This window comes from Psittacula echo (assembly GCF_963264785.1).
Source record: "Psittacula echo genome assembly, chromosome: 6".
Taxonomy (NCBI): Eukaryota; Metazoa; Chordata; class Aves; order Psittaciformes; family Psittacidae; genus Psittacula; species Psittacula echo.
Genome location: NC_137743.1, coordinates 43,425,225 through 43,450,926, shown reverse-complemented (window position 1 = coordinate 43,450,926; position 25,702 = coordinate 43,425,225). Strand labels below are relative to the sequence as shown.

Below are 25,702 nucleotides of genomic sequence, written 5' to 3'. Positions count from 1 at the left end.
GAAGACAATTACAGTGGTTTTTTCCTCGCTATCTAATTAATTCACTAATGGTTTTGTTTACAAAACAGGCTAGAGGCTATAATAAATTTGATCGCACTTCATAATCTGTGGCCAGATTTCTCTTAAAACATGACTAAAAATGAAAAATGTTGTACTGACCATTTTAAAATGGTCTTGTATAGCCCCAGTAAAATATGGCTGAAATTGAGACTTCGTTTTTATGTGTATGTCCTTATTAATCTCCATATTGCAAAGGAGTTTAGCTTTCAGTGGCCACCATGAAGCCAAAAGGACTTCAAGGGGGTTTGTCTAGTATATGGCACCATAAAACACTTTCATTAATGGCTTGGATTATAAAATAAGAAGACTATTATTAACTTTGCACCTATTAAAATCAAGCTATAAAGGGTTGGAAGCACTTTAGAGAAGAGCAAGAAAATTCAAACTGATAGTTACAAATTGAAGTAATGACTTGAAATAAATTTAGTAGTGGCAAAATGCTGCTGCTAGCTTCCAGCTCTACCTGAGCAGAGATAGGTCCAGGTTGGACTAATGTGCCTGGTTTGGGTATTGCTCCAAAGAGGAGAGAGCCAGCTGGAGTCTAAGGAACAGGAATGACCACAGGCTTATAAAGTACAAATTAAATGCAAAGCTCAGAAGCAGCACAATTATTCTTTTAAAGAGAATTGTTCTTCAGGTTCATGTGATAATGGCCTTCGAATAATACAACCCAACCTCAAGGGTTGTATGTATTTGTATTTCAAATCTACTACAGGCTACAGCAGAGAGACGTTAAATATTATGAAAAACTTTCCTGGAAACATCCTTCCCTAAAGACTTCAACAACAAATTAGGGAAAACTGGTCAGAAGTGGTTAGCTATATTTGAATCTGCCTGGACGATTATCTCTTTAGGTCCCTTCCAGCCATAATGACCGTATGGTTGAAGTATGTTCTCTAAGTGCCAATGACTTCTACAAAACTGCTGAATGTTAAAACATGTGATTAAACTTTTGTCAAGTCAGGGCTAAAAACTGAGACTGTCTTTAATCTGCCTTTTGCCTGCTGTCTTCAGGATGTCCCAAGCCATACGTTCCCCATAGGAGTGCAGAAGGCACAGCTCCCTTCAAGCTTGTGTGCATGCAGGGACAGTGGGTAATCCTATAGGTTTTTAATGGTGTATCTGTCCTGAAGAGTGAATGAAGATGTAGCTGAAAACAAATCTCAATTAAGCTTGCAGTGGGGTGTGGAAAAATATATTGTTTTGCAATTTTATTACCATCACTGAGTGATTGTTGGAAGCAATAACTGTGTAAACCACTGTAACAAAAAGGCACGTGTTCAGGCATGGACCTGGTTTTTAGTCTACCTTTGCTCAGCCATCACCTACATGAACTGATTTCACAGCAATAATGACTCCAATCCTGTATGTTCAGATACTCCCATACATTTATTTCAGAGCTCTCTAAAATAATCTTGATTTCAATCAAAAATAACTGACCTAGGGCAGATGATTGGAAACACAGGACTTAAAAGGAAATTAAATAACAAGGACAAGAACAATAAAGTTCAGAAAAGATTACTTATGATGGCTGGGGACACCAGACCTGCATTCCTGTCCTCTGCAAAGTGGTGTTTTGTGGGATATGAACCTGAGATGACATTCCTTATTCTAATGTATTATTAAGGCATTTTCATCATGACAGAACATGGTCAACTGTCATACAGCTGAGAAGCTGAGCTGCAAAAATTAGTGGATTCATCTTTTAATCCATGCTATTAAAAAACAAGAAGTCCACTGGAAATATCTCTTGACATACAAATAATAAAACTAATTAGAAAAGCAAGGGAAAAAAATAAATATGATATTTCCACCTGTAATCTCCATAAAATTATAAAGATTTTAAATTTTAGGCTGTCTTGCCTTAAAGCCATGTATTTGTATATGGATGCACTGAAGGGGTGACCTCTCCAAACAGCCAGCATTCACAGAGTTGTCTGTAAAACCAGTGTGTATTGATACATACCACATCTGGAAATTAGCATGCAGACCAATGGGATCATTATTTCTTCTTGGCCAGCAAGACCCAAACTAAGCCCCAGACATTCCAGTTTTCAACCAGACACCACCAGCTGCCCTCTTGAAGGGTACGGAGATGCCCTAGGGGGAATTTGCCCACAGTGGCTGAGGTCAAGCTACAAAAATCTTCTTCCTTTCAATGTACTTTATTTATTTGATGAATTATACTCTTGGAAAGTGCAAAAATGTGAATGTTTTCCAGGAACAAATCCCAGCACTGCAGTGCGCTAGAAGGGTTCTGTAATACACTCTGGCAATAGTCAATTCCTCTGATACATTTTGCGTTAATTCATTTTTAGGCCTTAAATTACAGCATCTATTTTTCATGGAGAAGTCAGAAGCAAGAGGTAGCAATTCTAGGCTTATTTTTGACAAAAAGAATATTTTCTTGTTTTAATAATAAAATTTCCCTCTCTGGTAAAGAAAAATAAAATCTGGGGCATTAAGTTAAACTTTGAAATATCATTTAGCTTTCTCTGTGTAATTCAGTATTAGTTAAAAGCTATAGAAAATGATATTAACCAGCATTTTCTTGCTTAAGAAAAGCCCTACAAGATAATGGAAACATTTTTTCCATCAGCAGCCTTTAGCAGGCTGCATTGGTGGCACATGGCTTCTTGGAGGCTTCTGAGATTTGGACATCTCCTAAGAATTACCTGACTCTGATCTGATATGTTGAAGTGACAAAGCATGTCCATTCCTGCTTTTCTTCACATCTGGCCAAGTGTCACACATTGCTAAGATTTAGTTTTTGACAAACATCTTGAACCTTACAAATCAATTTGTGAGCACCCAGAGTTAGAAGACTGGCCCATTGCCGTAAGTAACAGTCCAATCTGTTTTCACATCTGTGTGGTTTGAGGGTCTCATAAGAAACCCTTATGAACACAAACTTATGCACCTTCCCAGGAACATCTCCAGGTTTTCAAGCATCTTGAGAGTTTGTGCCAAAAAAGCCTTAGAAATGAAAACAATCCTCACAAGCTCCTTCAGAAGATTCAAAACAAGCACAAAACTGGTGGGCCCCTCACTACAGGTCATGCCAGACAGAGAAGCCAGAGGTGGTGTTAATTTGGAGATGAATCTCCTGAGCATTATGCTGTTGTCAACAGAGGGTGAAAGGCCTTCAAAAGGGAGGTTGAGCACAACCCAAATTAAACTCCTGCTTTAAAGCATTCTCAGCAATAGATGGCTATAGAAGGAGTGGGGAAAGAACAGCCTTCCCAGATTACAGGTGAGCTCTTGTGACTCTCTTCCAAAACAACAAACAAATAAATAATTAATAAATCGAAACCCAAACCCCAGGAAGGGACCGGCATTCTCATGGACACGCTCTCCTCTGCACAATTTTGCATACACCCAAACATGAAAACTTAGAAATAAATTACATGGAAGAGCTAGTTGCACTTTTAACACAGAATCTACCTGATAACAACACAAATAATCACCAAACCACTTAATTTTGCCAGTTTTCCAGTTACCAGCACTACAAGTGTGTTTGGCACCAATAGGATTACAGAGTGGGAATTTCCCCGAGGTTTCATGATGCAGCAGTAACTGTTCCCTTTTCTGCCCCTAATTTACAGGACTTCCTAACAAACTGTACTTGTGGCCAGTATCAGAAGCTCCTCCATGGTCAGCACCATGATGCAAACTAAGCTCCCTCTTTCTATTATAGGTTTTTGTATTTACATTATATTTCAAATCGGTCACAAAATGGCTGCCAATTCAGTCTCCTCTCCCTCAGTTTTAATAAAAACTGATGACCTCTAAATCCAAGAAGAGCAAAAAGCAAGGTCGATTTTTTTCCTTTCTACAAAATTCTGCACAAAATAAGTAGTTTTCTGTGAACTGCTGTAATAGTTTAGACACTGAATGTCTAAAATGAATGTACTGATTTCATGATAACAAAACAATACTCTCTCTATACTGGAATCAGAAACTGCTTAGAAGAGACACTGTACCATTCTCCAGTTTTGGGTAAGTAAGATTTTAGATTTCTCCTTCAACCTTAACACTTAACAGCTACACAATTCTTCAGGTTATTTTTAAAAGGCAATCAAAAGACCACTTGGAGAGATGCATGCTCATCTCTCAACCTAGTACATAAATTCTTCTTGGTTACTGCAAAGCATTTATTTGTACATTTTTATTTACCAGAAAATGTAATTCAGCTTTCTTCAACCATTAGAAAATATATAATCCCATCACATAATTTTCTTCCAGTGATTCAAAAAACAAAAATTAAAAGACCAGTAACACAGTACTTACTCTAGGACACTCAGACTTCAAAGAAAAGGTTACCTACCAGCTCAACTCGTCCAAACCCTCCGACTCCAAGGGTGTCAATGATGTTGAAATCAGACAGTTTCAGGTTGGCGAAGAAGGCAGCTTCGGCTTCATATCTGGATTTTTTTATGTGAAAAAATGGAAATTTCTTAGAGGTGTAAACATGAGTACTGTGCAATACTGTACCCGAATGGCATGAGCGTGGAACAGCCTTTACCTGCTCAGTTTCCATTTTATCTCTTACAGTTTGCTTTTATTCACACACATCGATTTACTAGTCCCAATTATAGAATCTCTCCGATGTGCATGGTTTCCAAGTGAGAAAAGCAAACATACCTACTGCATGCCTACAATGCAAATGTCTGGTACTGCAATTCAGCTCCAGCTACCCAGCAAATGCTACATTTTGATGTTTTCTATTGATCTTCTTGTGGGTGGGGTGTTTTTTTTTTTTGGTGTCTTTAAGTATTTTTAGAAGATAAAGTCTCTCATAGGAGTTCGTCTTATCCACAGGCTAGCAGTAGTTTCTATAAATGTTTATTGAAAGTGGCAAGATCATTAAGGTCCCTGGAGAGAAATCACAGCCAGGTTTTATGAAATCAGATCCGATAAGCTGTGGGCTGGTGTGCAAATGCCTGAAATGAATGACTTCAGTCACATATCAACATTTCTATAAGAATATCTTCATTTCTTTTCCTCCTATAAGCTCATTTGGAGTAGACGTCCCATCCCTGGAGGTCTCCAAATCCAGATGCTCTCTCTTTAGCCCATGTCCAACTGGCTCGCAACACAGGTTCACCAAGCCCTTGACTAAGGAAGCATGCAAATTGAACACATGCAAGCCTGCCAAAATAAGCTTCCCATGACTATCCTCATGAACATGATTCCTCTAAAATAGCTCCTTGACAAGGTTTATGGTATTTTTAGAAAGGCTCGGAGGGGAAATGGATGAACAGGATCCACCCACTCAATAAAGTCTGACATTCAGCTGCTGGAGGAGTCCCCGTGCATGTACAACCTTTGGCCGCTGGCAACACAGACTTGTATGGGAAAAGAGCATTGACAGGATTATGGAGAGAGGCATGGAGGGTGTAAAGGGGGAATTGGTGTGGTTTGCAGTACTTAATTTTAGCCAAAATATTTTTCATATAATCCGCTATTTCACCTGGATGTTTCATTTGTGCATGATAATGCTAGCGTAAAGATAAAACATCATAATGTTCGCCTCAATCATACATACATACGCACCTGTCTATCTTTTTAAGCACCTTGTCCATCACACCTGTCTTTAATTCAATAATGGGATGGAATTGATCGATTGACTTATTCCCTTCAAGCTACCTTCTTTATTTAAAACTTCAATGACATTGGGAGAGAAAAAGCCCCCCTCTCCTCCCTCCAATTTTGAAGTTAAAAGGGCAAAATAGAAAGAGATGTGAAGAAATGTGAAAAGTCACGTCACAAAGGCCCAAATCCAATGCAATAAAGCATAATTTTATCTTGGGGGGCTGTAGACAAATTATTTAAGCTCTGCTTTATTATTTATGCTGTCACCAGATCCTCTTAGTGACCTTGCTCTTGTGGCCACAGCAACCTGGTGCTTTGGAAACCAATCAGAACTGAGCCTGCTTTACACTTGAGATAACTTTGTGTGACACAGCTGCTTATCGATTGCTTTATACTCATCATGAGGTGCATACTAAACCTGTCACTGAAAACCTCTGCTAAATTAAAGACATACCTATGTGTTCCCTTCTAAATCACAGCAGAAACACCATTTTAAGGGTGACAGAGCAATGAGATGGATCTAATTTTCATGACAAATGTATAGACCCATTGAATACCCTTAATGATTTATAATTGCTAGGGAGATGAAATCCCAGCATGAACAATTTCCCTTCAACAATCAAACAACTTCAGGTCAAAGAGCCCTGCATTACCTTTGCCGGCTTGGGAGCTGAATGAAGCCATCTTGTGCTTCCAGGGAGGCATGGGGTCAGCTACCCCATCTTCTCCCCTGAGCAACTAGTAAGGATTTCTCAATGCTGAACAAGCGGAGGATGAGAAATGACCAACAGCAGTGTGTCAGAAGGGTTAGGGGCTCCAAAATCATATGGGACAGAGATGGGAAATGCTGCTTTCCCTACAATAACTCATCCTGAAAGGTGACCAAGTCCTACAAAAATTATGTATAGTTCACATCATGTGTCATGAGAGGACAAAAACCAGGTAAGACATGGCATGCTGCTGGTAAGGCAAGCAGGATGCTTGTTGCAGCCCCTACAAATTCCACCAGTTCTCCCAAAAATCCATTAGTTTGATGGGAGTCAGGATCTTCTACTCCAGTCCCAACTTCTTCATCATTTTCTGTTGAGTTGCAGAAGCCGAAAGCTCTACTGATGGCTTTTAAAGTACAAAAACATGTTCATTTATTGTTTTGCTTAGAAAATGTACTTGCAGCATTATTGCGATAGCTTTTTGAAATCTCTTGGCTAATTCTCTTTGACAGACTTCTTAAGAGTAATTAATACAGACAAGTGAAACGAAGCATATAAAACAGTTGGATGCAGTTTGCTAGATATTGTGCAACAGTCATCCAAAAACCGAAAGAAATTTCAAAAACATATAGTGAAACCAAACACATTTAAAATCAGGCAAGCAAGCTTTTCACATGCTTAGTAACAAGAGTCATATCTGAATTCTGTTTTAATCCAAGCGATAAAGGTCGAAGTCCACTTTCAAGGTAAATTCCTATAAACCAGCAGAAGTTATACACTTATAAGCCCTGCAAAGCTTAAGAAAAAGATCTCTTCAATCACTAAAAAAAAATATCAAAATGCAAATATTCCCAAAACATCTCCTAATCAGAAACCAGGGTATAATCCTCATCCTGACACTTAGAATACAGAATATTCAACTCCTGTCCTCCAATTTCCTTAATTTAAGCATGCTGCTCCCTAAATAGAAAATCCCAAGGCTTTTTGTAGCATGTGTTCCTCACTCAATAAAATTACAGTGAAAAAAATATGCGATGTCTGATTTTAACACCTCCAAAAGAAAAGAGACTCTTTCAAGGCATCAGGAGGGCAGTGCAAAGAAATACAGAAGTAAAATTAATAAAATTAGTATTTAATAAAATTTTATTTAATAAAATTAGTATTTGTGTGTCTACAGGAAAACATTTGGCTCTGGACCAGGCTGAAGAAATCTGTTACACTCAGATACTGGGGAGAATGCTTGAGATATTCCCTGGGAACATAACAGAGATGGGACGAATGGTGAGACAGTCTGACCACACTTGTGCAAGATGACATGGAAATAACTCACACTCTGGGAAAAATACATGTGTCAAGTCAGGGCATATTTCTTCTGGGTACCACTTTGCAGATGCTACAGGCTCTTCTCATCTGGTACCTAGCTGTCTAATAAGAAATGAGGCTATATTCTAAATACACAGCTGCATGCTGCTGCTCTGAGACTTTTCAAACAAGAAAAAGTTTTTTTGACTTCTGGAAGAATTGGTGATTTAAGTTTCTAAATTAATAGATAAGAGATATATTGGGAAGACATCTTGGTCAAGCTTGGAGGCATGAATGCTGATCAGTGTCATACCCATGTTCAGCAACACTTTGGAGCTACACAGGTTCAATACCTAAACTTTCTATGCTGAGATTTCTGGGGTTTTCTGAATTAGACATAATTAAGAAGAGTTCTTCTCCAGATATTTTGGTAATTGTGCCTTTTGCCCAAGCTATTACAGGCCAATAGGCTTGGGAAATCATAGCTGGAAGTGTACAACAAGAAAAGACACAGGAAACAGATTCTCCTGAAAGGCATGCTAAGGCACATGAAAAACAAGGTGCTTAGAGACAGCCAGCATGGCTTCAATAAGGGGAAATCCTGCCTCACCAATTTGGTGGCCTTCTATGATGGAGCTACAGAACTGATGGACAGGGGCAGAGCAGTTGACATCATCTACCTGGACTTGTGCAAAGCCTTTGACACTGCCCCACATGACATCCTTGTCTCTAAATTGGAGAGACATCAATTTGATGGGTGCACCACTCGGTGGATAAAGAACTGGCTGGATGGCTGCATGCAAAGAGCTGTGGTCAATGGCTCAATGTCCAGCTGGAGACCAGTAATGGGTGGTGTCCCTCAGGGATCGGTGTTGGGACCGGTCTTGTTCAACATCTTTGTTGGTGACATGGACAGTGGGATTGAGTGCGCCTTCAGCAAGTTTGCTGATGACACCAAGCTGTGTGGTTTGGTTGATGCGCCGGAGGGAAGCGATGCCATCCAGAGGGACCTCGACACGCTTGTGAGATGGGCTGATGCCAACCTTATGCAGTTTAACCATGCCAAGTGCAAGGTCCTACACCTGGGTCGGAGCAATCCCAGGCACAGCTACAGGTTGGGCAGAGAAGAGATTCAGAGCAGTCCTGTGGAGAATGACTTGGGGGTGTTGGTCGATGAGAAGATGAACATGATCCAGCTTCAGTGTGCGCTTGCAGCCCAGAAAGCCAACTGTATCCTGGGCTGCATCAAGAGGAGCGTGACCAGCAGGTCGAAGGAGGTGATCCTGCCCCTCTACTCTGCTCTCATGAGACCCCACTTGGAGTATTGTGTGCAGTTCTGGTGTCCTCAACATAAAAAGGACATGGAACTGTTGGAACAAGTCCAGAGGAGGGCCACGAGGATGATCAGGGGACTGGAGAACCTCCTGTATGAAGACAGGCTGAGAAAGTTGGAGCTGTTCAGCCTGGAGAAGCGCAGGCTGCATGGAGACCTCATAGCAGCCTTCCAGTATCTGAAGGGGGGCTATAGGGATGCTGGGGATGGACTCTTCATTAGGGACTGTAGTGATAAGACAAAGGGTAATGGGTTGAAACTTAAACAGGGAAAGTTTAGATTGGATATAAGGAAGAAGTTCTTTACTGTGAGGGTGGTGATGCACTGGAATGGGTTGCCCAAGGAAGTTGTGAATGCTCCATCCTTGGCGGTGTTCAAGGCCAGGTTGGACAGAGCCCTTGGGTGGCATGGTTTAGTGTGAGGTGTCGCTGCCCATGGCAGCGGGATTGAAACTAGATGATCTGAAGGTCCTTTCCAACCCTAACTATTCTATGATTCCATGATTCTATAAAACATTATCAAAACAGAGAGAAAACAAAAAGTTTGCTCTTTAATAAAGAGCTTTTAGAATTAAGGCCGAGATTTTCACCAGAGCTTGTGGGAGTCCAGGCTTTAACTCCCAGTGCATTCTTAATAGGACTTTTTGCTTATTGAAAACAGGTGTTGTCATGTACCCTACCAAACCAACCCTGCCAGAGCATATAGTCCATTCCTGTACCTAACAGGAGAGGTATATTTTCCATAGTGGATGTCAGAAAACAGCACAGAGGAGATGCTCTTCTCCAAGATTCCTTGAAAATCTGAATGATAGAGGTACCTACTGAAGTCTCACTCAAATGACTGACTTTCTGTAACGTTCTTGCCCTAACAAATATCAGGGCCCTTTTATGGGCGAGCTGGGGCTTGGTGCCATCACTTCTTTCTCTCCCTCCAAATAAAATACATACTCCTAAGGAGGTGCTAATCAAAATGCCTTGATTCGGCCTCCTCTTCAGCACGGACAGGCATCACATGCGAGAAACCAGAGTAATCAGGGGGATCAGGAGTAAATACCATCGTCCACATGTCCCTGTTTCTTTGAAACAGCAGTGCAGAAGCCACAGCCCAAGCATTTGGGCAATGCCTGTTATGCAGAATAGGAGAGAAAAACACATGGCTTCTTACACTGCTGGACATTTCCAACCATTTAAATGAGTGATTGCCTCCTAGGATGACAATTACTCTGAAACGTGTTTCAAGCTTCGGCTCCCAAAAAAAAAAAAAGAAAAAAGTTCATCTTACCTAGACAGCTAAAAAGGATAAATGACAAAATGCGAGGAGCAGAGGTTTGCAGTTGCCTGACTGCTCAGCTTTGCTAAACTAGCTCACAATTCCTATCACATGAGCTAAATGTGTTGGGAAACATTAGACATCTGTTACCAAACTGTCATCTTGATAGACAACTTGGCTCTTTCCACCTGCATGCTGCCAACTAGATGTAAATTACAACCAAATGGCAACCAACCACCAACTCCCTCATAAGAGTTAATGTAACCATTTTGGGTGGATAAAAACAGAATTTCAGAGTCTTCCTCAGTGTCAGACACCTGCTCATTTAGCAGCTATTTTTTCAGCCCTATATTCAGCTTTTTTGGCTGGTGATCACTGTATCACCCATAGTTGAGGCATACACTTCTGCAAACAGAAATAATGAATCTCTGCAAAGGCTAAAATAACTTGAGTTCCAGTACATGAATGGTGATCATCTGACCCAGCCTGCAAGAAGACACAAATTAAATGAGCCTAACAGCCTCAGGTGGGAAAAACACTTTACAAAAGAAAACCAGATTTCTGTGTCCACTAAAGAAGAGAGTCCATCTCATTATGGTTCTTAAGATACAGCTAGATTCCTAAGATATAGCTAATTTCTTTTTAGCATGCTGCTTCAACTGATGAAGCACTTAAAAAAACCCAAACAAAACTAGTTTGTGAATAAATGACAGCAAAAATTCCCCCAAATCTTTGATTTTGTAACTATTTTTCTGTATATCTAAATATACGTATTTTAGCCCTGGTGAAATAACCTACCTGGGTCTAGTCTACTTATGGCACCTGGCTGTTATTGCCCTGCCTTGGACCCTGAAGTCACAGCAGGCTTGCTGATTTGGATTCATGTTATTAAGAGAGATGCAATTCCAAATGCAAGTGAAAAGTGGTAGAGGACATGGATCGAATTCATGTAACGAGGAAGCTTCACTATCTAAAAGCAATGTGAAGAAGAGCAAATGTAGCAAATGGTGGTAGGGATCCCATGTCTTGCCTTCTGCTCCAGCCAGCCCTCTTCCCCGCCTGCTCATATGACTCCAAAAAGCTAAGACTCACGTGTTTCTGAAAGATTTTGGACAAGGGGAAATCTATGAATGGTCATATGGGTGAAAGCAAAATAAAAAGCACCTTAAGTCATACCCACATGAGATCCTTACCTTCAACTACGCCCTGTTTGAGTGGGGCTCAGAAGACTTAGCCACATTCAGGCAACAGACAGAAGCATGGCACAGCGACAGTGTATTTTACACAACCAGCAAGATCCAGAGCCTGGGAATGCCTGAAAGCAAACTCTTGAGAGGCATTGAGAGCAAATCTGTTTTTCTTTATGATGTGTTGCCACTCAACCTCTCAAAGGTCCCACCCCACATGCAAAACCCTTCTTACCTAGAATTCCCTCCAGATATCAGTCTATTTGAGTCACTACACCCGGTGGAGGGAGATGTCCCTTGACAAACCATTACAGTAAAAAAAAAAAAAAAACAAAAAAACCAAAACCAAACAAGGGTCTGAACCCAAAACCCTCTTGGGGAAGACTAACATGTTCATCAGACTTCTCCAAGAGTTTGATCCTAGTAGGTGAAGAGCACTCTCAGGTCTCCACTGACTTGTATTAGCTGAAAGGGAGATGCTCGCCCCAAAATTACACTCAGGTAGAGCAGCCAGTGATAGCAGATAACAACTATTTCCTAACTACCATGTACGGAAATGTCTGGGAAATGCCTGTGTTTTGTGTTTCCTCCTCAGAGTACCAGATGTCCGTTTATGCCATGACACACAAATGCACCTTTTAACTTCCAAAAGTCCCTTTCAGGTAAACACTGGTATCAGTGAGAACAAAAGTAACACAAAAAAGACCAGCTCTTTACCTATTTTACTGTCAATCGCATAACATTACAGAAAAGCTAAATTCATTTCAAGCTCTGCCACATTATTGCAATTTATTAGCTCATTCACAAATACAGGATCACAAAATTGTTCCAGGATATCTCCATCGGCAGTGAAAGCAGGAAAACACCAATCAAAGACTGCAAGCTGTTGAATAAAAGTACCAGCACATGATGACTGTGATATCTCCCATTGGCAGTAAGGTTGCTGTCACTCACCCAGCCCTGAGTTATATTAACCAGGGAGCACTGACATGCTATTGCCCTAAATCCAGATGCTGTCTTTTGTCCTTTCACAGAGATAATGGACAGATGGCATTTTAGTATGCCCATAAATAAATTCTGCCTAGTATTTGCTATCCTGATGCTAACTCATTCCTAGGAGAGGTGGGTGTTACAGTGTTACCTACAGATCTTAACTTGTTAGACATGATCTACTGCCCTGCACCAAGAAAGACCAAGAAGAATATTAAACTCATCTTACTCTTCCATTTTTCCTAACTGCAACCAACACTGAAAAAGTAGAAGGTGTATATCAATCTATCTACCCATGTCTGAAGATAGATACAGGGAGAAAGTATGATAACTTAAACCCCAACTTTTCCTTAGTTCAGGTCTCCTTCTTCCAGATCATCCTCCTGAGGTCAGCAGTGCCATGGCTTTAACTCCCGATTTAGCTGCTACCACTTCTTTATATGTCTTACACTTTCAACTGAAAATCCAAATCAAGAGAGATTTCATTTGGATTTTTAAAAGCAATGTGCTAGTGGCGACGATGCAATTGAAAGCTACGGCTGCATAGACCATTGCATCGAAAAGAAAGGCTCTCTTTCTTTTCAAGTTCATGTTGTCAGGGCTGGGAATTTTCTTGGACCCCCCAGCACTTGAACTCACAGCATACTTGCCTTTAATGACTTTCACATCAGGAGAAATAGCATACCTCCTGGTTTAGATTTTCTTACAGAAAGTGAACATTTGAGTGGCAGCTAAAACAGACATTAAAGCTATGGCATCTCTAACTTCCTCCGGAAGGGGAAGGAGATCTGAAATTAAAAACATAAAGTTAAAAAACTAACAGAGAAATCATTCCTTCCTCTATTTTAAAAGCACATTACTTTTTAATTAGAACTTGGCAACATGAACATGATATTGCGCTATTATAATAAGCTGTGCTTATTGTAAGTTGTTTCAGTACTTTAGCAAATAGATTTGTTTGAATTATGGGGCTTTGAAGACTTGCTATTGCATGGAGACCAATTTCACTGAGAAATGTAACTGAATGTACCCAAATACAGTCAGTTAAAATAGCTCGGAAAGACCTTGTCATCATCCAGGCTCTTTAAACTTCGAAGCTAATATTGTTCAACTTCTAAAAGTGCCAAGAGATTGGCAATACCTTATTAAACAAATTATGCCTATTGGGTTCAGTACCTTCCTTCTGGCAACAGTATGAGCACTGCAGTGGGATCTTATCTGAATAAAGGATGTGCAGGGAGCAACTTATTTAAACTCCTAAAAATTTCAACCTTTTTTTCAGATGTTCACTGTGGGCTCCTCTCTTCTTGTAACACCCTTATTAAATATCCACACAATGCTCACGTGACAGAAACAAGCCAAAATTTTGGTGGAAGAATCAAACTGTCAGCTGACCAGGGGGTGATAATGCCATACAGGTATGAAGCAAAGTGCTTTCAATAGAGCACAAGGTTATCAGGATGTTTTTTAGGGAATTGGTTGCCTGCTTTTCACTGAAAATCAAAGGGAGGTCACCACTGAAAATGTGTGGTTTATTTTCTAGATGCATGTGTTTCTCCTCCAACTTCCAATGAAACAGCCTGATGCTCCAACAGGACTCTCAGGGTCCTACTCCAGGAAGTCCTGGTTTTAGCTTTGGTTAAAATAACATTTGCACTTTTGTAATAGGCCTAATGCTGAGAACATCCTGAAATAGTTCAAACAATATACTCTACAGAGTAGACTGACTTACAAACCCAAGACTTTAATCAATTTTAATTAAAAGGGGAGGAGGGAGGATGTGGAGTATTCCTTCCTCTGGCGATGTTTCCTGTTCTGTACAGTATTAAAAGATATTGCTTAAGAAGGGGGTTTGTTTCCTCTTAACTCTGGGTGTTACTATCTGGAAACCAAAGAAACTGCCTCATTGCTATTGTGTTGCAGCTCTGCCTTGGCTCAGCAGTGAGGGGATTGAACCAAAAAGATTTGCTGATAGCACCATTGTGTATGGTATGCTGGATTAACCTGGGTAGGAAACTCATTGGTGACACTGGAAAAATAAAGCATGAATAACTTTCCTGACTCCAAGACAGGCAGCAACAGCACAACCTGAAATTTCATACTCAACAAATTCTAAGGAAAAGTAAATTATTTTTCACAGTACTTCAAACATTGCACATCAAATATAAAATGAAATATCATTTTAAAATGTTACTCATCAACATCTTTTTTCCCAAATAAATTAATGTTCAAATCACATACTTCCGTAAAACATTTCCTTGACAATTCAACATTTTCATTAGAAAAATTCCCACCAGTTTTCCTTGGGCAATGGGTATTATCGCAGTTGCTGGGTGAAAGAAATACTGATTTACACATAGCCCAGTATCATCATGTTTTGATGCCAGAAGGCATGCAGTACTTAGGTGTTCTGTTGTTTTGGTTTTTTTATGTTGTTGCTGTTTTACTGTGAGTTTTTAAAGGATATTCAGCTGAAATGTTACAGCCACTAGATAAAAGCTATCATATACTTCAGCTCACCCTAGTCCACAAAGAGTTTCATGTCCTGGCCACCCCATCCCTACTTCCAAGAAAGCTATTTTGGTTTTTTTCCCCATGCAGCTGTGCTTATTACAGTAGAAATGTGGGGTAGGAATCAAATTGCAAAGATACATTTATCATGCGCTCACACATATGTGTCACAAAGAGAAAACTCTTCTGCCTGGCTGATGGGAATAAACTGAAAGTGCAATGCACTTCAGCTTGCCTTTTTATCTTTGCTATGCCAGTGCCCAACAGTATTATGCCTTAATAGCCTACTTGGCACATTTCTGTCCTCACATGCTAATTCTAATTTGAATAATCAACCTTTCAGAGTAAAATATTAGATTCATGGATTGTTGGATTGCAGCACAACATCTAACATCTCACTGCAGGGTGACAAGCTAGATTAAAATGCAGTTAACTGAAGGATTGCCAGGGACTAGAGCGTACTAATTCCTATATAACTCTTCCTAAATCATGGGTCACTACCAAGATAAAATTTGGGCTTAAATCCTCATATTCATCAGCTGAATCAGCTGATGTATTTGGGTATACTTAGCAATAATGAATTCTATTGTAGCTTTAAAATAACACAAAATCAGTGAAAAATAAAGCTTCCACAGTGATGCTAACTACCTTTGAATAATTTAGAAGAAAAAAAATACTGTGATGAGGAAGTAGACAAGTCACAAACTTCCCTCTATTTTCCTTATTAGTTCTGAATTTAAGAGTTTGGATCTATAAACAAAAAAATGTATTTGGAAGATAAGGCATCAGGTTTTTTCCTCTCACATTTCTGATTGACATCAGAGGAAACACCTTCAGATCCCCTATTTTTTCCTTTGGAAAACACCAAGGAAAACCCATGCTTATGAGAAGTGCTCAGGAAAAAAAGCATTTCACATTAGAACTCCAAATGGTGCATAAATCCCAGCTACCAAACTTGGTTCAAAGATGCCAGCATATACACCATAGAAGAATACCAAAGTTATTTTAAGGCAACTTATTGGGAGTCACTGCGGAACAGCCATGTCTATGTTACAACCTTGGAAAGTCAGATGTAATCTCAAGGAAAATTCAGTCTAATTACAGCTTGAAATTGCTCAAATCACAGTTAGTTCTGCTCATTGCTCTTCTACTTTACAAAATCCCACAATCTAACTTCACACTGCTAATTAGATCCCACGAACCCCAAATCAGCCCGTCTAAGCATGTAAACACTTAATGGCCCTTTTGCCTCCAGCCTTAATATAGGACTGTGTTTCTCACATAAGTAAAGGCTCACCATGGCAACAGCAATGCTCAGATTAAAAAGGCTTGGCTGCGGTTTTCTTCTCTTAGATTTTTTAAAGAATGCAGAGAATAGATTGATATGTCGCTGATGTTAAACATACATGCTTGTCTAACTTACTGTGTTCACTACTTATTGCACATTTGTAGAAGTCCCATGTGTTTTAGACAGAGAGCCACTAAGTTTTGCCCCTGTTTCTTTTTCCAAAAGGACCTAATCCTCTATGAAAAAAATCACTTGCTAGATGGTTTCCAGCTTGATGGCTACTAAGTAGAGGTCCACCTTGAATGAACTTATGTCCCTCCTCTAAGGGCTGCCCAGAGGCATTTCTGCAATGTTTCCTGCAGCCTCTTCTAAATTCTCACGTACACCCATGTGTGATAGGATTTGGAGATGTTGCTGTAGCAGATGGGTGAATGATGTTCTCTTAATCCAGTGGCTCCCCCAAAATGCCCACAGATTGTCAGTGAGAGCTACCAATTGCACTGGGATTGCTGGACTAAAATTCCCAAAATTTTAGTGCAAGACTTTCAAGCTTTTATTCGTTTGGCCAACCTCAGAGCACCCGAAGCATGCCTGCACTACTGGCATGTTTCATCCTAATTAACTCTGAAAAAAAGGTGACATATAAGGAGAAGGCAGAGAGCAGGACACAAAGTCCTACCAAAAAAAAGTGGTAGCAGGCAGGAAGCAGTTTTTTCCTTACAAAGCAAGTACGTGTACACACAAAGCGAGGTTTGTCTCTCCTCTTTCTTATTCTGGCAGACAGATGAAAATGTGGGAAGAGATCAGTGAAACTGGGTTCCACACAACCAACTCCATCCTGATATCACCCTGTGTCAAACCTGCTTTTAATTTGACTTATCTGCTAAGATTTTACTTCTACTCTTTTCTGTGAGTATGACTTACAAAGCAAAATCAATTACTTGGACCACGCAGGTCCTTTTTGCTCCACGTTAAAGAGACTCTTCAGAGGCAGAAAGTTACCTCTCCAGCTTAACAACTCTACATAAATAATGAATTTGCCAGTATCTGGCAAAAGTTGAGAAAAAGCATCAAAACAAATGGCCAATTTAAAGAAAATCTGGAAAAATAGAAGAAAACAAAGCAACTGTGCATGTACTGTCCCAAAAACATAAAAAAAGGTCTAAGAAAGAAGAATGGGAGAACTAGGTCAGGCTTTCAACAAAGCTGTGGCATGACAAACATATAGGAGGCATGAAAAGACCATCGCTAGGATGACATAATAGCAGCCACAGAAGACACGGGAAACATGAAGGCTGGAAACACCAAGTAGCCTGGACTTAAGGAAGGAGTGATCTGTTGCATTAAATCAGATTAACAAATTAAATTATCAAGTCACACAGGTCATCTGTAATTGGAAATCACAGTCTAAACAGGGAAGGAGAGTATCAGGATGAGATTACTGACCACCCATCAGACAGGCAAGAGTGGCTTTGATCTGCTGAAGGAGCCTCTGGCAAGACCTCATCAAAGACAAGACACCTAGCATGAGTGTGCAACAAACTCTAGGTATACTATCTGTCAAGCCTGAATTTTTAGGCACAATTAATGATTATTTTTAGAGATGGTTAAACAGGTGGCCCAAGAACAAAGAAAATTTGTGACTTAATGCCAGATGATATGCACGATGCATTTCAAAGTACCACCATTGAAGAATCTCCTGCAACAGAAACCATAATGTATTGAGATTTAACACAGCTGGAGGTCTGAAAAGAGGTTTAAAATAAAGCATCACTCTTGCACTTAAAAATTCACAAAGGGAATTCAGAGAGTAGCTAAGAGTTGAACATGGGAATTAAATTTAGCAGCAGCATGTAGGTATCCAGAAACATATAGCAAACATACCATCTATTGAATGTTGACGTAGGATAGGTCAAAAGGAAGCTGGTGTGGCTGAACAGCAGGATGAGACAGTACATTAAAAGCAAAAAGGCAACCTTCAAATATGAACTGGTTTCAAACAGATCAACAAAGAGACAAGAAAAAAAAAAAAAAAAAAGAATTAAACCCTGTCTGGTTGCAAGGAGAAACACTTTAAGGCAGGGGAAAAAAATAATGCAAGTAACAACTTCAAAAGGCTTATAAACAAATAATAAATCCTTCTCAATCATAGCAGGAGCAAGGAGTCTGACTGTAGGCTCTAGGGTCTCCAGAGGCTCACGCTCTAGAAAGAGCACACTGAGAAAAACAAAGCCATCTGAGGAAAGCTCAGCGCACTTTTACCCCAGTGCTCAACATGGAAGATCTTGGGGAAATCCTACCACTGCAAACTTCCTTCCCAGGGGAATCACCAGAATAAGTGCCTCCAGTTGAAGTGTCAGTAGGGGACCCAAGTCAACTAAAGGAACGTTAACTCATTTCCAGGCCCAGATGATGCTCACCCAGCACTTCTGCTTGAACTCAAGGTGAACTACTAACTGTGATTTGTAACCAGCTCTGCTCACAGAGGGATGGAAGCGGCTTTTTGATGTGATCCAGAGTGCTGTACTTGACCAAGCCCAACATCAGTCCTAACAGAATTAGTTGACACATGGATAAATCTGACTTCTTTGGGGAAGAGCCAACATTTTTCACAAGTCTCCTGGAGTTCTTTGAAGGAATCAAGAGGCACATGGGCTGGAGAAATCTGGTCGATATAGCTGGCTTGGATTTCCAAAAGGCATTTGACAAGGTTTGAAAGGCTGTTAGAGAAATTAAGCTGCCATGGGATAAGAGGAAAGGTTAAAAATAGGAAACAGCAGACAGTAATATATAGCTGGTTTTCCTAATGGATAGAGGCCAAGAGCGCTCAAATCTTTCCTGCTCAACATCTTTATAAATGATCTGTAAAATGGGAGAATAAGTAAAATGACAACATCGGTCAAGGATATAAAATCACCAAACACAGAAAAAAAAAAAAAAATCCCAAGGTGAAAAATTGCGCAGGGACTCAGGGACAAGACAGTACATTCACTTGAAATCCTGTAGAAATGCAGTGATGAACGTCCGGGGAAAAAAGTCCTGATCTTATACATGCAGTAACGGTTTTCTTCATCCACCTTTACCCCCTCCATTCCATCTCAAAACCTCAAAAGAATTGGAAAAGATACCAAGGAGTGTGATGGCAAGAAGCACAGGTCTGGATTGGTTTTGTTGCAGGAAAGACTGCTCTACGTGTTTCTTCCTGGGAAAAAGACAACTCAGGCAGGAGAAGGCAAAGGTGTAAAATTTGGGTGTGCCGTGGAAAGCAGCTAAGGGGATCCAGGTTAAAAAAGACAAACCAAACCACCAAGAGCTACTAAATATATCAACAGCACATGTGTGCAGGAAGTCTCAGAGTCCCAAATCACTGGGGACTGGTGCATCATGAATCAACAAGCATCTCTTTGTTTTTATTCTCCTTCCTAGATATCTGCTATTGGACACAGTCAGAGACAGGATACAGGGTTAGCCACACCTTGATGCAGTGAGGCCACTCTTATATTGGCACTTCCAGTGTATCTGTACATAACTAGCATAAATTGAGAAACTCAAGGCCCCTATTTGTAATGTATAATAGCATAAAAAAAAAAAAACCAAAGTTGTGTTTCACCGTGCCTCATGACTGATCTGGGAGTCTGTGTTCTACATGGTAAGAGATGAGCTGTTCAATCTTATGACTTGTCTTGACTTGATAAAAGGAAGTTTTAATCAGACATTTATTTAACATATGGCAGCTAACATGAGGAAAAAACACAGTTCTTGCTTATTCACTGATGCAAATCCTAAATTCACCACATGAGAAAACTACCAAGTGCTTTGTGAACATTTGAATATTATCATGTGCTAATTATAGAAAGAGGAAAAAGAAAAAGGAACCAAACACATCACCATAACCCCAAAGTTTTTCTACTGCAGATAACTCCTTGGCTTGAAAAGTGATGCAAGCTGTCTCATTTCAGGAATGAAATGAGCATGCTGGAAGGCTTAAAACTCCTCACATCTCATCCTCACTCTTAAACAAGACATTTGCCTCTCCTAGTGGAGGGGAACATTTCCTAACACACCCCCCATGTACTCAGCTCATTTTGGAGAATGACTCATGGCATTCCATGAGCTGAAGCACTCCTCAAAACACACTTCCAAGCCATGCTTTCATACAAACCCACTGAAATATTACTGGCTACACATCATCTAGCTGGATCAGTGCCCAAGATTTGGAAAATTTGAGTACAGGTAACGATGGGTCCATCAGCAAGCATGGGCAGGTGAACCTAGAGAAGACCAAGGGGCTCTGCTGAGAAACACCGATTCTGGGGACATCGGATTAAAAGCAGTAAGTTTCCTGGAAGTTTCTTAGCACCTCTTTGCGGGCCCCCTTCGTCTTCTAGAACTTCTGAAAGGCACTTTCCCGTACTTCCACTGGAGGGCAGAATATCCCACGTTTTCACATGCGACCCCGCGGCTCATTGCGACACACACATACGCTTGATGCAACTTTATCAAGGCCTCGCCTTTGGGAGACATTCTTGACCAGTTGCAGACTTTAATTTGGTTTCTATCCTACTTTTATGAGTAGCTCCATTTTTTCAAAACGACATAATTATTTTCATAAAAAGTCTACACTATTGCCAGTTTATCCCCATATCAATGCCTTTTCTCTCAGTGCCCCTTTAAGTCTGCTCCCTGCATTACCTGCAGCACTCCAAGTTCACTTTTTTTCCCCACCTACCTTTCTTATAGGTGGCATAAATATATTGGAAGTATGTACGTATGTGAAGACCAGGAGGTTAAAATCCTCACTGCCTCCCCAGGAGACAATGAAAATGAGATGAGCTGATACTCATAGGAAAAATAACCCGAACTTCTAATGTCAAAAGACAGACTTAAAGATGATTGTTCTCCCTCAGAAGTTTGTAACAGTCCCATGAAAGCAACAGCTGAGGCATGGTCAAGAAGACAAACTGAATGTCAGGGATTGCTAGGAAAGGAGCAGAAACCAGCTTGTCTTTGTACAAGCCCACAGGCACCTGATACCTCTGTGTCCTTCTAGTCCAGCAGGCAGAACGCTGCCAGGGAAAACTCAGAGAAAGGCAACAGGGTTGGCCAAAAGTAAATGCCTCTACAGGAAAGCAAGTTGGGATCTTCTAGCCTACAAACTGCTTACAATGTGACATCGTCAAGATTTACTCACTAAAGGGAGACACTACTAAAATCTGTTTTTTGTTTGTTTGTTTAACTATATGTGGGGTAGTGCTGAACATAGTCTGAACATAAGGAACTCTTCTCCACGCTTAAGTACCAAAGTTTTACAGACTAATTCTTTCACAACTGAAACCAAAAATGTCAATTTTTTCTTGCTGTTTGCTATAATAATCCTATGTTAGCTCACTAAACAGGAAATTATTCTGCAGGTGAAGCTTTTTCCACTCTGTCTCCTTCTCTGCCATTTGCATTTACACCTGAGGTCTGAAGATGGGACAGAGTAGGATGGTGCCAGCTCCAGTTCTGCTCTGTGTTTTCTGACCTCTGGTTTATTTGATTAACCTATCCGTATCTGTTTCTTCACCTGTAAAATGAAGATACAGTTATTCAAGAACAGATCACCTGTGGACTGTCTGGGATCAGGTCATGGGTCCGTTTTGCTCAGTACCTTCTCTGGAGAACAGCCATGAGGAAGCGCATGGAGAAGCAGAGCAAGTAGTGATATTTCCTTGAATACTCCTGCAGCTCTCAAGACTGGATGAGTTTGCAGCACATACTGTAAAGGTGTTACATGAAGGGGCAGAGTGCTGCACACCAAAGCGATCCTGGAGATCATGAATCTCATAGAGGCTTGTTATGACAAGGGCTTCGGGACCAGGAAACATTGCTTAGCATTCTCCTAGGCCCACATAAAGAGGAGGACTGTGTCACCATTTCTACCATTATAATAAATCCAAGTTTTTTTCATTTAACTCTATGAAGTATCTCTGTGGCACAGGGATGCCCAAAGCTGCTTCTTCCAACAGAAACCTAAGCAGTCACAAAGGAATGATCCCCTCTACTCCATGACACAATATAAAGCCCAGATCATAGCAAGGATTTCTTGCACTGCACACACTTCTCCACTCTTACCCGGTACTTAGTCTATACACAATTTTTTCTAAAACTCCATTTCTTTTCTCAAAGAGAATTACCCACTTCCTTTAATGAGTAGGTTTTTTCCTGCCTATTTCAGCATCTTTAATAACAAAATTTTAACTGTTGCTCACCAAGATGATGGAGAGACCCAGTAACACTTATTTTATAATGTAATAAAATAATACTTAACCAAAAGGTTAAGTGGCTTTTGGAGAAGAACAATATAGCCAAATACATGGTTTCTGATAAAGATTGTATTCCTGCATTTCCCCTCTGCCAATGGCTATGCTGTGACTTGAAACTCCCAAGAAAGACTTTATGCCGCCTTGTTTTCCTGGAATTAGCAGCGGTTGTTTCAAATTAACTTCCCTTAGCCTGAAAATGACTTAGAAAAGACCTGTACTCAGCTACATGCCAAACAAGTGTAATTTTGTGAAATCTATTGTCAAGCACTTCAGTGTCAAATGCTGTCAACCCCTGATTAATACCAGGCAGACCAAAGAGGGACAGAACTCCTTTGTAAGTGATGCATAGAGATTAGAAATGTCTGCAACCAGCAGTGCTAAATAAAGAATTGATTTTTAAATACGTAGCAGTGGTTTATCTTATTATGGCATAAAAATATGTGCTTTTGCTTGTTTTCTAATGGAGTGGGCTTCAATGCTTTCTACGCAAGGCTATGCGAGACCTGCAATAGCCCTTTTGACAGCAGTGTAGTATTTCTAAAACTACTGGGTCTCCAAATGGGCCAAACCTCTCTTCTGGGTTCACAGAGGGAAAATTCTTCATTACAAGGGTGGTATTACACAGGAACAGGTTGCCCAGAGAAGTTGTGGCTACCTCATCCTTGGAAGTGTTCAAGGCCAGGTTGGATGAGGCTTTGAGCAACCTGGTCTAGTTGGACCCTTAAAGGTCCTTGGACCCTTTAAGGTCCCTTCCAGCCCAAACCATTCTATGATTCTATGATTTCAGCCAAAAGGCTGTGAAAAAATGCTTTTCTCCTGGAGCCTCCAACCACAGCAGCAGGCACTGCTGTTGAGCGAGTGCACTTGCCTTCCTAGCTATGTGTTTCCTGCTTAGCTGTTCTATTATTCTACATTATTCCTATATTTATCTTGATTTCTCTACCTACTGTGCAGCTTTCCTATTTGTCCGTGGCATAGTGCAGTCTGGAGATGCTCCTTTGAGATCCCAGACACTCAGGACCTAAAAATATTGGTTTGCAAACATCACATCTATGACCACTTCTTTTTTTTTTTTTTTCAGTCTCCAAGGTGAAAGAAATGGGGGCCTTTCTGATAGCTGCATCTTCTTGGACAGATATTATTCCCAAATTAATCTCATGCCTTTGTCCCAACAGCTCAGTGTTTCCTACTGTGTCATCTTTATGTGTGTAGTTTCATGCTTTACTGCTGTTGACATCACTGGGCTGCAGCAGCACCAACCCGTCCTTTTGGTGATATTTTTCATTTAATCCTTAGCTTTTACAGCAGTTTCTCATTATGGCTGAACCAAGGGGCAAGAAGCTTCCCAAAGACATCTTCCCAAAGACACCAATTTGGAGTAGCCTTCTTCAGCTCAGAAGCATCCTGATATGGTTTCGATACTTCCCATGAGCACTAACTGATGTTAGGTACCTACCCCAGTTGTAAGTCACTTGGGGGAAATTCAACAGCCTGAGGACACCAGGAAAGATGCAGCTCTGTCTGCTGCTGCTCAGCTTTGAGAGGGCGCTAGGAGCTCCAGGCTCCAGTGATCTGCGCTTGGAAGTATGTGAAAGTCAGTAGTGATGGACTGGAGGGATTATGCTTCCCCCATAAACCAAAAAGTCAGGTGTCCAGTAGACCAAATGATCAGGCAGTGCACAGCAGGTGACTTCTCTGAATTCAAAAGCAGAGGTTTGAGATCATTGCAGCTTTCCTCATTCAGCTCTTCCTGTGAGAGCTGTTGCAGAGATCTTCTGGTTATTACAGGGGGCAAGAGGTTTCCTGCCATCTGAATCGACAGTCCAGATCTTGTTTCAGGAGCTACCAGAACAACAGGGCTAAATCTGCTGTCTGGGTCCTCAGTCAATGTCTCCATGGAATCACCTCTTCTGTTCCACCTACTGATCTGAGATTTGATGATACAAAGTGGTAGGTCAGATTTACCAATTCTGCCAGATGAAAGTCGTCTACACCCAGTGGAGCCCCTCTGAGATCCCCAAGAATAGCCTATCTCGTAGCAGATACCAGCAAGATACTCTTCCCCAGCCTCTCAAGCCCTTATCACCAATAAAAAGACCTCTGTTCCTCTTAGGCTCACTGAGCACCCATGAATTGAATAGGCTACATCTTTAGTAAAACTATAGGCCACTGGAAAGGTCCAAAGCTTTCAGTGGATGTGGAAAGAGAGCACCTTCCCTGAGACCAGGGGAGACAACAAGGTTCTGCCATAAGCCTCAGTACTCTCCCACCATGGGGATGTGCAGCACCAGAAGGACCAGGTTGCTTCATCATTGTTTACCCCAACAAACATGTACAAAACATCAAGCCTTAAAACTACCTATGTAGCAGAAGGGAAATGAATCTAGTTGCTGTTTCATTCTCTTCTTTTGGAACAATTAAAAGACACTTCAAAGCACAAAAGGATGTTTCAAGAGGCTGTAGAACACATCAATACCAAGGACAGAAAGTCACATCTGTATAATCCTGGGAATTTACAGCATCAAGTGACATGGATTTTCCCAGGAAAAGGGGAGAATTAAAATTCTCTCACTGGAAAAAAAAACTCAACAAAAATCAACCCAAACCAAAACCCAGACAGTTTGTCCCATCTTTGATAAAGACTGCAAAGGAAATTTCATGGCCAAAAGACAACATATATATGTATATATATATATATACACACATATATAATTTATCTATATATAGGGTTAGCATCAACTATAAAGAGATGCCTGAAAAGAAAGACCCACAAAAACAACTTCCTGGCATGGTTAAAAAAACTATTTCCAGATGCTGTTTTAAAAGGTCAAGTGCTCACCCCTCCCCTTTTGAACATTATTTTGAAAGATAATTTCAAAATTGTTTTACTGCAAGGGCAAAGTGACCAGGAAGCATAGCCACTGAGAAACATTCTGAAGTTGTAACATGGAACTATGAATATAACTACCAATTTCTGACGCAGTGTGTTTGATTAGTAGATTTTAAATGCCCTTTTTCAGATCAGGAAGCCAAAGGACAGAGAAAAGCAATTTGCCTAGGATATTCATCATTCAACACTACTGAGAAAATATAGGGTTTTAGCTACCCTGTTCTTTCGAGACCCAAACAGTGGGAGTAGGGGAAGACACACA

At 40.5% G+C, this 25,702-nt stretch overlaps 1 protein-coding gene across 2 annotated transcripts in view; it reads right to left on the bottom strand.

Moving 5' to 3' along the window:
- The window catches only part of PRKG1 (protein kinase cGMP-dependent 1), a gene marked incomplete at both ends in the record, with an annotated part of 504,682 nt that overhangs the window by 26,526 nt on the left and 452,454 nt on the right, over positions 1–25,702 (bottom strand). For both annotated transcript variants that reach the window (XM_080620728.1, XM_080620727.1), the window contains one exon: positions 4,388–4,484. In XM_080620728.1, the coding sequence (XP_080476854.1) occupies positions 4,388–4,484 (97 nt within the window). The remainder of the gene's footprint in view (positions 1–4,387; positions 4,485–25,702) is intronic.